Source organism: Arachis ipaensis, chromosome B09, assembly GCF_000816755.2.
Source record: "Arachis ipaensis cultivar K30076 chromosome B09, Araip1.1, whole genome shotgun sequence".
NCBI classification, from domain to species: domain Eukaryota; kingdom Viridiplantae; phylum Streptophyta; class Magnoliopsida; order Fabales; family Fabaceae; genus Arachis; species Arachis ipaensis.
In genome coordinates this window covers 380,772-393,526 of record NC_029793.2, presented here as the reverse complement: position 1 = coordinate 393,526, position 12,755 = coordinate 380,772, and the positions used below count along the sequence as shown (strand labels likewise).

At 39.6% G+C, this 12,755-nt stretch overlaps 3 protein-coding genes across 3 annotated transcripts in view; 1 reads left to right on the top strand and 2 right to left on the bottom strand.

Moving 5' to 3' along the window:
• The window catches only part of LOC107617102 (PTI1-like tyrosine-protein kinase At3g15890), a 2,586-nt gene extending 624 nt beyond the window's left edge, over positions 1-1,962 (top strand). The window contains exons 3-6 of the mRNA XM_016318903.2: positions 163-310; positions 505-767; positions 843-1,671; positions 1,830-1,962. Of these exons, the coding sequence (XP_016174389.1) occupies positions 163-310; positions 505-767; positions 843-1,473 (1,042 nt within the window). The 3' untranslated portion in view covers positions 1,474-1,671; positions 1,830-1,962. The remainder of the gene's footprint in view (positions 1-162; positions 311-504; positions 768-842; positions 1,672-1,829) is intronic.
• The window catches only part of LOC107619585 (protein LURP-one-related 5), a 23,083-nt gene extending 18,834 nt beyond the window's left edge, over positions 1-4,249 (bottom strand). Inside the window, exon 1 of the mRNA XM_021110527.1 lies at positions 4,234-4,249. The gene's annotated coding sequence lies outside the window, so the exon portion shown is untranslated. The remainder of the gene's footprint in view (positions 1-4,233) is intronic.
• On the bottom strand, positions 1,972-12,755 carry LOC107617101 (pre-mRNA-processing-splicing factor 8A). The gene is made up of 24 exons (XM_016318902.2): positions 12,484-12,755; positions 11,854-11,977; positions 11,629-11,721; positions 11,159-11,549; positions 10,419-10,905; positions 9,416-10,292; positions 8,967-9,149; positions 8,514-8,828; positions 8,105-8,409; positions 7,580-8,034; positions 7,365-7,491; positions 6,955-7,196; positions 6,754-6,877; positions 6,483-6,672; positions 6,265-6,372; positions 5,884-6,137; positions 4,979-5,595; positions 4,793-4,899; positions 4,348-4,602; positions 3,751-4,224; positions 3,394-3,555; positions 3,096-3,293; positions 2,494-3,015; positions 1,972-2,402 (listed from the first exon to the last, which is right to left on the bottom strand). The coding sequence occupies exons 1-24, from the start codon at positions 12,753-12,755 to the stop codon at positions 2,208-2,210; spliced, it is 7,077 nt and encodes a 2,358-aa protein (XP_016174388.1). The 3' UTR covers positions 1,972-2,207.

The window sequence follows — 12,755 nt, the reverse complement described above, 5'->3', positions numbered from 1 at the left end:
ACTATAAAAACAGAAAGGGAAGATCACTTAATTAACATAATACACTAAGGTGCATACTTTATTGATCCCATACTTTGAGACTTTAGGTAGAAGTAGAGTTTTGGATTCGAACTTTAGTTCCAATTGATTAACAGATAGTTGATATTGGAGCTGCTTCTGCAGCAAGGCACGGGGGAAGAAACAACCTCCATGGCGGGTGTTTTCTCTGAAGGAATTACATTCAGCTACCAATAATTTCAACTATGATAACAAGCTTGGCGAAGGCGGATTCGGGAGTGTCTACTGGGGTCAGCTTTGGGATGGATCACAGGTAGGATAATACCACCTCTTTTGTATTCCCTGTTTCATCTTTTCATATCAGTTTCTCTGGTAATGGTTGCTAAAGCTTTTGTTAGATTCATGTATTTTTTTTAATGGTAATTTAACCTAACATGATATTGTGTACTGATTTGTAGCCAATTATTATAGCCATCTGATCCATGCAATTCTATGTGTGAGATGCAGATTGCTGTGAAAAGATTGAAAGTTTGGAGCAGCAAAGCAGACATGGAATTTGCTGTTGAAGTTGAGATATTGGCAAGGGTTCGACACAAGAATCTTCTAAGTCTGCGTGGCTATTGCGCTGAAGGTCAGGAACGATTAATTGTGTATGACTACATGCCGAATTTGAGCCTAGTCTCTCATCTTCATGGGCAGCACTCGGCTGAAAGCCTTCTTGATTGGAAGCGACGGATGATTATTGCAATTGGCGCTGCCGAGGGAATTGCGTGAGTACTTACCTGGCCTTTTCTTATGAACTAATCTCCTGTAATTGTAGTAATAATAATTAAACTTCCTTTCAGGTATCTTCACCACCAAGCAACACCACACATCATTCATAGAGATATCAAAGCAAGCAATGTGTTGTTGGATTCAGATTTCCAAGCACAGGTTGCTGATTTTGGTTTCGCCAAGTTGATCCCGGATGGGGCAACGCATGTGACTACTAGAGTTAAAGGCACTCTTGGCTACTTAGCACCAGAGTATGCTATGTTAGGTAAAGCAAATGAGAGTTGTGATGTATACAGTTTCGGTGTTCTTCTTCTAGAACTTGCCAGTGGCAGAAAACCACTTGAGAAACTCAGTAATGCAGTGAAGCGCACCATCAGTGATTGGGCACTGCCTTTGGCTTGTGAGAAGAAATTCAGGGAAATTGCAGATTCAAGACTTAATGGGGACTATGTGGAGGAAGAACTTAGAAGAGTTGTTTTGATTGCTCTTATATGTGCTCAGAGTCAAGCTGAGAAAAGACCAACCATGCTTGAGGTGGTGGAGCTACTCAAGGGTGACTCCAAAGATAAGATTTCTCAGTTGGAAGCCAATGAACTCTTTATCAGCTCTGTAACTGTTGGACATGACCATGGAAGCAGTTCAGACATCATTTCAGAGGAGAACCAATCAAAACATCAATTGGAACACATGAAAAGTGCATAGGAGACAATTATGGATTTTGATTTGTCAAAGTTATCAGGACTTTTCTTTTTCTTTTCCCCTCCTAATATTGCATTGGAAACTGGGTGCCCATTTATTTGAGCTGCGGCGGGGGCCATGTATTTCTACACCCTCTTAATATTATATATGGTTGTGGCTGTAAAGTGTGCAGGAAGTATATTGAATGCCTCTAAGTACAAATTGTAACTTTCGGAAATTTCGGGATTTCATGGGTTTGTAGTTTGCTAATCCCCATGGACCAGTTTTATTAATCAAAATATATACTTGTCATATAAGATAGGAGGTGTAACTCATTGTTCGCGTAATGATTCACTTTCAATCCCAAATAAGTCTTTTATTGGGAATGGGATCGAGCCATGTACAGCACATTGTAACGGGCTAACGGTTCAACGTATCCTCTATAAATGATTTTCATTTCTAAGAGAAGTGTGTAAATTAACGCACAAATATCCAGTACTACAAGTTATCAAATGTTGTCCAGCCTCAAACTAATAAAAAGCTTTGATTTAAGGTAGATGTTTCTGCTTGGAAAAAATCTCAACTTAGTATTTAAATCCAAAACCTCAAACCTAATTGTGAAAGCAAATACAAGGCTCGATTACATCTGTCAGGCTATTATGTTGACATATTTACAAATCTGTTACATCGTTTCTACAAGAAAAAACTAGAATGATTATCCAACAAAAAAATACAATATATTCTCTGACAAGTTTAAACTAAGAGAATGTGTCCTCTCGATCTCCCTCGGCAATTGTCTCCCCTTCCTCCATATTACTGAACTCTAAGAAATGGGTTGGTCTGTGGTCCTCGTGATAATACTCCTTAGGTGTCCCAAGCTTCACTCCATACTTCATCCCGGATGCATGTCTGACCCCCATGAAATTGTAATTCCATGGACCATTATCAGGAGTCTAAACAATTCAACAAAAAAAAAGTCAATACAATTAACAAATAGGTGCACAAATAATAAAATTACATCTCAGGGCAGGTAGGCAAGCTTACCATGTAGAAACCAAGAAAGCGGTCACTAAGGAGCATCTGAACCTTCTCATAGTGAGTGGGAAGGTAACCGTGAGGATTGCTTCCTGTGTCCTTGTTGACACGTCCCCATTCATAACCAGATGGAGTGAGCTTGTATGCAGTTAAAGAACAGGAACCTGGAGTAAAACTGCATGTCAAGATAATACATTTCTCCCCGTCCCATTGCTTATTGCTCTCTAGGATCTTAGCATGTGAGGTAAGATCCTGTGGCGACAGCTGAGGAAGTTCATTTGGTTGAGTATGCATCCATCCCAACGGCTCCAAGTCATTCAAGAAATCGTGCTCTGGAAGAGCCGACGGGAGATGGACTTGTTGATGAGTCCCCCACTGTGGTGGCATCACAATACAACGAATTTCCTTAACCTGAGGGTTGTCTGGAGGACTTATGCCATACAGATACCCAGCAATTTGTGTCCGAAGATCTGCTATGCATATGAACTTCTTCAAAATGTTCTTTGGCATAATGTATGTGTATCCAGTTTCCTGCATTACAACCAGGTATTAGCATATAAAAGCAGTTTCAAGTTGTAAGATGAAGGATTACCAGAAATTAATAGGCAAACCTTTATGTCCTCTGAGTTCACATATATATGGTTTACACGAAGGTATAAGTTGGTGGCTGATATTGCTCTAACACGCCAGTCAGTCTTGGAACCAAAAGCAGCTTGCTCATATGGACTAGTAGTGGTCACTATAAGTTCTTCACCATGAACATTTGTGGTCTTCGTTGTTACAGCTGTAACCTGGTTTGCTTCATGTGCCTGCACAATAGTACATACAGAACAACATAAGCAAAGTATGGGGAAGAGAAAATGAAGTTGAGTTAGATGTCTGTAAGCATTAGAGCATTAAGTTCATTACCTGTTTTTCAATCTCTGCAATCTGTTGCCTCTGTTGAGAAGGTGGGGTAATCTCAGCACCAAGTATAATATCCCGGATTTCAGACTGAGTCAGAGCTGAAGTATTCACATTATTTTTCTTAGCATAATCTGAGAGTATGAGATCTCTTAATGCAACCTCCACCTGTCAATACATAATATATACGAGTTATAAATAGTAAATACCAAGATCGAACAGAACAGCAAAATCAACAAATACCTAAATCTTTTGTCAAGAAGTTTCACACAATAGTTTAACAAACAAACCCTACATGGTGTAGAGTTTACAATTCAAACTTAGCTAGTAGTAGAATATCACAAAATCACAAATTGAACTTACCTTCATCCACTGGTCATCAGTTAGAGACGGCCAGATATGATGAGGTTCAGTGATGATTGTTTTGTCAGGTTTCAGTAGCATTTTTGCCTTCTCATTATTCACATGAAGAGCACGCAGAATCAGAATCAGCCTGGAGAATGCAGTATATGACGATATACTCTTCAGCCAGTCATCATAAATGTTGAACAAAACCATTTGCGGTTCTGTGGCCTTCAAAATAAGATCCCCAAATTTCTCAATCTTCAAACAAGCCTGGAAAGGAAGCTGAAGTTCACTTCCTTTAATGACAATGTTGGGGAAGTCCAGCAGATGAACCTCCAATGGATCCAACATTCCTTTACGAGTGACTATGATTTGCTTAGGCTGTTCTTCAACTGGCAATGACCTTACAAGAGCAGCAACTTCTTCAGCAGTTTTCCACTTTGCCAACTGACCAAGACGCTTTTGACCAGCCCATACACTTGTATGTATAACCTGCGAAAGTATAATGTGGAAAATCAATATTTGGACAGATTTGAGATGACCAAGGGAAGAGGAAAGAGGAAAGAGGAAAGAGGAAAGAGGAAAGGAGGAAAGAGGGAAAGGAAGCCAACAAACCTTCAAAAACAGTTGTCCAGTCCTTGGATTGAAAATAAATATGGCACCATTGATAGGTTTTGTTGTAAGATTTCCTTCAAAGGTTTTGTGGATTGTAACACGATACACATTAGTGTCATCAACAAACCATATTATTTGGTTGCTGAATATCTCTCCATAGTTTTGAGAAGACAGATATGGTTCAGTGGGCTCAGAAGAGTACAACTGCAGACCTTTCCTGATACGTTCCCTCAGCACATACAGTGCAGGATTAGACTGGTACCAACACAAGATTAGTATTAGAGGAAGAATTATGTTGCATAGAAGAAATAATATAAATTTGATTTGACATTAACCAGAATGGTTGGTGCAAAGGGCATATAGGCAAGAACAAGTCATACATACTCGGCAAAAACTTCTTGATTCATAATTTATAACAGATTTATTATGCATGATAATTTGTTACCTTCATGATCTTATTCATGGCCTGCTGAAGCAGTGGTTTCGACCCAGGGAACCAGTTCCCAAATGCAGAGTGCAAGTTATATGCCAAATCGATGCCAATCATTACCCCTGAATTGAAACAAATGATCCAGTCAGCTCCATAATCAAAATAAATAAAAAGTGAACACAAGATTGATAAGAAACATACCAGTAGGCGATGGATATATAGACATATTATCCGTCGTGTAATCCATGAATTTGGCCCTAGTGTAACGCTCAATATCATGAGAGTCATAATCACCCCATCGAAGTTGGACATCAATCCAGTACTTATTGCTTGCCTTCTGATCAAAGACATCCTTAGATTCAGCCACAAGACTGGGCTTTGACATTGGCCACCTATGGGCAGCAAAAAGAAGAATGTCTGCACAAGAGCTGTTCATTTTGTAACTCTTCCTTGGATGGATTGTTTCCTTCTGGACAGTTTCAATCTCTAGAGCATCCAACTCTTGATCCAAAACCTGGCAGAGATCCATCACAACACTTTCATGGATCTTCTGCCACAAGTGAGCTCTGAATATCTGAATAAGAGAGATCTTCAGGGTAGGAATTTTCCCGTGCATGAAAATACCAGTCAGATCTAGCTGCACTTGGAAACCCACATAAACATTGGCACGATTTATGGTGGGAGACCACCAAAGAGTGAATCTACGGTTGGGAATTTGATTCAGACCAGATCTCTGAGCATTGGTGAGCTTCTTATACTTCATAGATTCCTCGAAGCCTGACGCCTTCTCCCAGAAGAGACCTTCCCAAGTGGGAAAACTGGAAGCGAAAAAGGGGTCAATTGCAACTTCTACCACACAATAAAAAGCAAGAACTAAATGCTGAATACAAAAAATGAAACTGAATTTTACGCTTGCTAGACCCCCTATCTAGGGAATAACAGGCCGAAAACTAAAGACAGATGAGAAAATGATTGCAAACGAAGTCCTAAACGGCTTTACACAGTGGTTAAGGTAAGGAAAGGCAAACCAAGAACTCAGCTCCAAATTTTTATTTTTATTTTTTTGGAAAAGAAAAAGAAGAGATTCAAAGGGAAATATAACTTACTATGTTCCTTTGAACAGAGTATGTTCGAGAATTCCTTCGACACCTCCAAGAGCTTGAATAACATCGGTTCGGTAATTGTTCAAGTTCCACAACTTTCCATCATGTCTTTGGTGTGTCCACCAAAAGGGATTTTGCTTCAGAACTTGGTATTGCTTGAAGTCTGTTCGCACCCTCCATCCTTTATCATAAGCCAATGTGTGTCTATCCTTCTGAAACAGTGTGTTAATACGTGGTATTCCTCTATCCCAAGAATCCTGCCAAATAAAACAACAGTGAATATTAGTTCATCTTGCATGAAAATAAGTATACTTTTGTTGAAGGAATAACACAATAAACTCCAAAATCCAAATATTCAGAACAAGGGGACATGAAGAAACTCACTTCCAAATCTTCAAGGGTCAGACGTCTGTTTTGTGCTTGTGCTTCCTGCCTTTTCAATGCATATTCTGCCCAGACTCGCTGAGAATCAATGAATTCACTCTCCCAAGGCTGTCATAATCCACAAGAATGTTAAAAGTTGAACTAGAAGGACTATAGAACCTACATCATGTGTGAAATACACACAAATCATTACATATAATGGGTAAGAATTGAGTCACCTGTATATAGCGATAAAGATTGGGAATCAACTGGTCCTCCTCATGGCTCATCCCACTCCTGAAGTGGGTTACACCAACATCTGTCTGTTGGCTGTACCGGAGGTCACTTTGTGGAATCAAAATATGACCCATGGACAACATTCCAAGCCCTCCAATTTCTTTGGGAGTATAGAAGATGACAGGTGGAAACCTGATAACAGTTACAGCAGTATATGAATTTTGCAATTAAATTCCCAAATTAGGAAATAATAATAACAATAACCAAGTATACCTGCTAGGCATCTTTGAATTGAGCCCAATCTTAATACGAGTCTGAATTTTATTTTCACATTTAACAAGCAAATCTAACAGCTCTTGAGTATGTACAGTGGCTTCTCGGAAGTAGGTCATGAGCCCTAAAAGAAACCAAATACAAATGAGAAAACCAATAATTCCCTCGGCAGAGATCCCCTAAAATACAAAATCCACGTACCTATTAAAGCTGTATTCCACTTATTGACAATTTTTGTGAATGTAGTCGAACCAGAAGACATAAGAATCTGCCTAACACGGTTCTCAAACACTTTCATGTGCTCATCATCAACCCTTAGGAAAGCCACAGCTGTCCTTTCTTTTGTCTGTTCATTCTGTAGATTCCAGACACCATCTCTTGTGTTGCTAAATGCTTCTTGTGTCATTCTAATTTTTGGGAGTATCCGTACTTCGAATCCGCACCTGCAGGCCATGAAAGTATCCAGTAATTCAAACTTCAAAGGATGATACAAAAACTAAAAAGCAGGACCATCCAACAAGCACGTGATTATTACTGACTATATGAGTGGTTCATTATACAACCAAAAAAATGGACATCAATAAAACATCTAAAAATAAATCAATACATACATGCTAAAGAGCAAGTTCGGATTGTCTTTGCTGTAAACAGAAACAAAGCTATTCTCCCATTCTAAAGTTGTGATACTACGAGGAAGGCGATTCTTCATATCCCAAAAGACACTTCTCCCAAGATTAACTGGAATCACAAAATTGAAAATTTTATTAGAATTAATTACATAAATGATGAACAAAAAAACACACAAATTTAACAGAGAAATATATACCATCATGTTTCATAAGCCTCATTCTTGCATCTCTTGGCCAGCACTTCTTATTATTGTAGCCCACCATATTCTCATTGTTGGGATCAGGGTGTTCAGTGAGATATCGCTGAATGAGATCTCGAGCCTCCTCATGGGTGAAGCGAAATAATATATGAACCCGATCTATGTACCGAGAATACAGCCTAATGGGATGCCTTGTCTCAACTTTTGTGTCCCAGTAAGTGATAAATTCATTTGGCATTTGTGGTGGGCCAGCAATCTCACTAGCACGAGTCAGTCCAAGAAGCAATAGATCCAATACCAACCCATAATATTGGACAACAAAGGATGCAAACTGTAGACCACGTATAAGACCATATGAATTTGTATGGCTCATATCCTTGTATGACAGCACAACATTGTTCTTTGCAGTGACATAATCAGCAATATTATGGTCCAGAACCAGTCGCAGAAGTCTGCAACACCAGAAATTCAGTTAGCTCAAATTACAAATTATATTCACACAGTGATTTCCAAATTGTGTACCTGTTTAGCATTGTTAAATCAATCTTTTCAAAGAACTTCTCAAACTTGGTTTGCAGCATCACAACACACTGACCATCACCGGTGTCCCATATACCTTGCAAATTATTTATACCCTGACACCATTTGTAAACCAAAAGAGGTGGTGGCTCTGAATCTGCTGGCTTGATCCAGTTTGGAAAGAGATGACGCTTGTCACCTTCGTACCACAGGTACTGATCAAGATATGCATCTGTGATCTTCTCCAGAGGTTCTATCTCATAGACTGGAATCAAGTAGCTATATAAATCCATAAACTCTATACCAACCTGAAAAAAAATAAATGTTAAATATTAAAAATTATATATATACTATTAGTTCTTTGATGGGATGAAGATCATAAGCTAGTTAATTTTAGATCATATTGGCATACTTCTTTGAATGCACGCTGTGTCAGAAGGTGTCGCTTGATTCGTGACAAAGCTTCATGAGGATTGTCATAAGCTTGCTCAATGAGCCCCAACTCCTCTCTTTGCAGCTGATTTAGTCGCACTGCAACACTATAGGACTCTTTCAACCTCTCAAGTGCAAGAATGAGCAACTTTGTGTCATGCTTGTATGATAGAGGTGGAAATGGAATAGGGGAGAACTTCCGTGATTCCAACCAATGAACTGTTGTTGTATATATAGCAACAGCTTCTTCTGGAGTGACATATGGACCGTCTTTCAAATAATTGTGTTGTCGCTCCTACAAGAGGGATGAATGATCAGGAAGAGACTTCATAGATAATAATGAAATGAGAACTGTAGAGTCTCAACCCAAACAATAATTCTTTGAAAATAATGAAGCCAAAAAATTACATATAGAACACAACATAGATCATACCTGCTCTGCTTTAAGCCAGAGACGTGTCAATCTTCCTAGATTCTTACGACAGACAGTCTTGTCAACAGTTGCACCTCTTCTTATACGCTCACGATTATAATGAGCAACATTCGTCCACCAGTCTGCTTTTGATTTCACATACCGAAGGATCATGTTCTCTATAGGAACAGGCAGACCAGGAACCTATACAATGCATAGGAAATCAACAAGTCGTCCAAGAACCAACCAATTCCAAATTATTACAATAATTTCACTATGGAATACAACTAGACCATCTATACTTGCATTCTAATTCATTTCCAGACAAATCTGGAAATAAGTTATATTACTAACTGTGATGAACTATGTTCAGAGACTTATAGTAAACAAAGAGACTAGACATCTAAAATTACCAAAACACCAAGCATGCTTTTTCATAAGGTATCAAATTATACGAAATAGACACCTACCTTCCAAGGAATATTTGCTTTCCAACAACGCCATGCCTCGCTCAAATGTTGCAATATAGTTCTTGCCTTATTTTGTTTAATACCTTCTGGCATGGCATCAAGCACATCATGCATAACGGCTGCTCGAAGCTCCAAGTCAAAGTGGCTCTCAACACGCTGTTTGGTGACAGTCTTCGCTACACCTTTTGAGTGCCGACCCTCAAACTGCCGTGCAAGTAAATTGCCTAGCCATCTCTCAAGAAGGGGAACAATACCACGAAGAAAGAACAACCATACCCTCCACATGGGGGCCCAAAATCCACAACCAGGTCCCTTCCCAACTGGCCCAGTGTTAAAGCGGTAGTAGATCAAATGCTTCAAGTCCTTGCACATTCTTATTTGTCGCATAAGCCTATACTTATATCGATACATACCAGTCAATTGACCAACATGTGAAAAAGTATATTGGAGGCCATCTGCCAGCTGGAAAGCATCAACATTACCCAAGCGAAACTGAACATTGGCATCAACCACAAGTTTCGTCAAACGAAGGATCTCACGACAAAGATGAAAGGCATTACCAAACCGTGACTTCTTCCTTTCCTTTGTTGTCAAGGTTTTGACAGGCTTAAGATTGAAATTATAGTCCAGGTGAAGGTAGTTCAAATTTTTCCTGTGAATCAAGAGATTCAACATGTTATACCCCTGTCTACAAACTTGTAGACCCGCTTCAACCCAATCCAGTTCCGTAGTTTGAAAAAACTTGGTTGCTTGAAGAGACCGGAATAAATGTTTCTTTTTCTGAGCCTTAGGAGGTCTATGATGCAGCTCATTCAACACAAAACACTTGAGCAACTTCTGATAACTAACCCGAACTTTAACTGGATAAGATGGAGGACTGTCCAAAGAAAAACAGGAAATCATTAGTATTAGACTATTGGAGAAATGAGACACATGGCATATGCATAGTAAACCTGTAAATGTTAGGTCCAAAAAATTAACAGGGTGGAAGGATACAACTCACCAGTGCTCCTTGTACCAATCTGATACAAGAGGAATATCCTCAGCTCTCCTCATCCGACCAGACCTCATGTTAAAAGGACGGGGAGCAAACAGCAAGGAGATACCAGCAGCAGTGGTATCTGTATAAAGTTGGGTATCTTTAAGCAAAGGTTCAACACCATCTGGCAATGTCCAATCATCGTCCTCATCCTCATCATAAATTCTCTTGTCCCGCCGTTCCTTGTTGGCACTTGTTATTGGGTGTATTAAGGGGTCATAATAGAAAGCAGGTAGATCAGGATCTTCAGTTTTTATGTACATCACCATGGGAGTATGATACACGCAAAGTTTTACTTTGCGAGGCCTATTGTTATAAAGATGAGGAAAGGCGATTCTGTACTCTGTCCGCAAAGGGGACCTTATAATGAGTTTATTGATGTCATTGAACTCGTTCCAGTCCTCATCTCCCTTCTCCATGTCACGATAGAGAGGCTCAAATTTAGGGCCACCTGTGTAAGATATCAACAAAAATAAATGCATGTCTTTTAGATTTCAACATTGGACTACTATTGCCTAATATTAAAAGAAACATAATTTTCTACAACTTCTAAAGCTCATTAAACACTGCATTGCTACTAATTTCATATATAATTATTGACAAAACCTAGCTTGTCAATGTCCAAAATTCAATATATATTCATAGAAAACAAATAACACTTTGGAAACATGGAGGGTAATAAATCCAAGAAAGAAATCCAGTACCAGGTATGCACATGTTCAAAGCCTTTGCCGTGAAGAATGATTCCATGTCAAATAAATAGAAATAGTTGCGGTCAATTAAATCAGAAAGAAGCTGCCCAGCCAGCCGATGCAGTGTTGCCATTATAGGAAGGGAAAGATGCCATCTCCGGTAACTAGGACCATTAATGAGCTTTGTTTTCACAAGAGGCTTATGGTCATAAAACCAAGTATACACAGCAGAATCTTCTTCTTCATCCAGCTCCAGCTGAATAGGCTCTAAAGGATCAACATCTAAAATGTTATCAGCATAGTCTAACGGAGGCTCCTCATCATCAAATGGGGGGAACCGCATCCTCTTGAAATGGCGACGATCCCTTTTCTCTCTTCTCATCATGATCCACATTGTACCCCACTGCAAAATAAATTTCTTAGTTAAGAATAACTGTCATGATCACACACACAACTTTTGGGAACAGCCGGCAACCACATACCTGTGCCAGATATATAGGCTCCACAACCCAGGGTATTTCATTGACAAACGTGATAGCCCCAGAAATATGATACAAGACCCTTACATCACGGACCTGAAATCATAGAAGTTTATTTATACATGGTTTCAGAAGACCAACGCACATTCAATTAAATAAAAAAGGCTAGAGACGAAATTGAACTTCGTAAAATTAACCAAATACAACAAAATGGAAAATGCAGAGGACCTGCTCCCACGGCATGGGCATGTTTTCCAGGAGCTTGTAAACAGCATGCGGGATGAATTTGAGTGCTCCAAGATAAACACGTTTATCATGACGATATTTCTTTGAAGACATATCACCATGATCCCTGAAATAAAAAATAGCAACCAAAATTACCTCTCTAAGCAATCAAACAACCGAATAATTAGATAGAGATGACCAAGAGAGCAAATCATGCTACACTACACGCACAGTACTCAGCCACCTTATGTAAAGGGTTTCATCAGTGTTCTATTACGCCTTTCTTCAGGCAACCTTAAACCCCGTTCAAACATTTACAAAAAACTCAAAAGCCTATAAAATTATGCCCATAGTCATATTAGTTACAAGACATTTCTTCCTAATAAAGAGCAGAAAATACCAACTACGAACATGATACAGAAACAAGATCATTCCTTCCATAGCTTACATCAACCCAAAAATAGCATGGATTCTAATTAACCAATCCTGACAAGTACATCATCTCATAGCTTTCCCGTACAATAAAACAAGCTCATCCACGCCCATAGAACTCAAATTCTAAAGAAAACACTATCCATTGAAGCAAATCAGAAAAAGAAAATTTAAGCTGATGCTAGCATAAAGAACACTTGCCTGATGATTTTCCTGACATGTTCGGGAGGCATGTCCTCTTTCTGCGTCTCCACAAAACCGAACTTCCTCTTGTCGCTGTAGCGCTTCGAATTCAACTGCTGCCATTTCCTGGCCTTCTCCTCGAGCCGTGCCTCCGCATCGGCCTCGGTTTCCGGTGGGGCAGGAGCTGGAGGCACTGGCGGAAGCACCGTGTAGGAAGGCTGAGGCGCAGGAGGTGGAGGAATGGGTGGAACGGTGGTTCCGGGCGGGGCAATCTGGCCGTTGTTCCACAT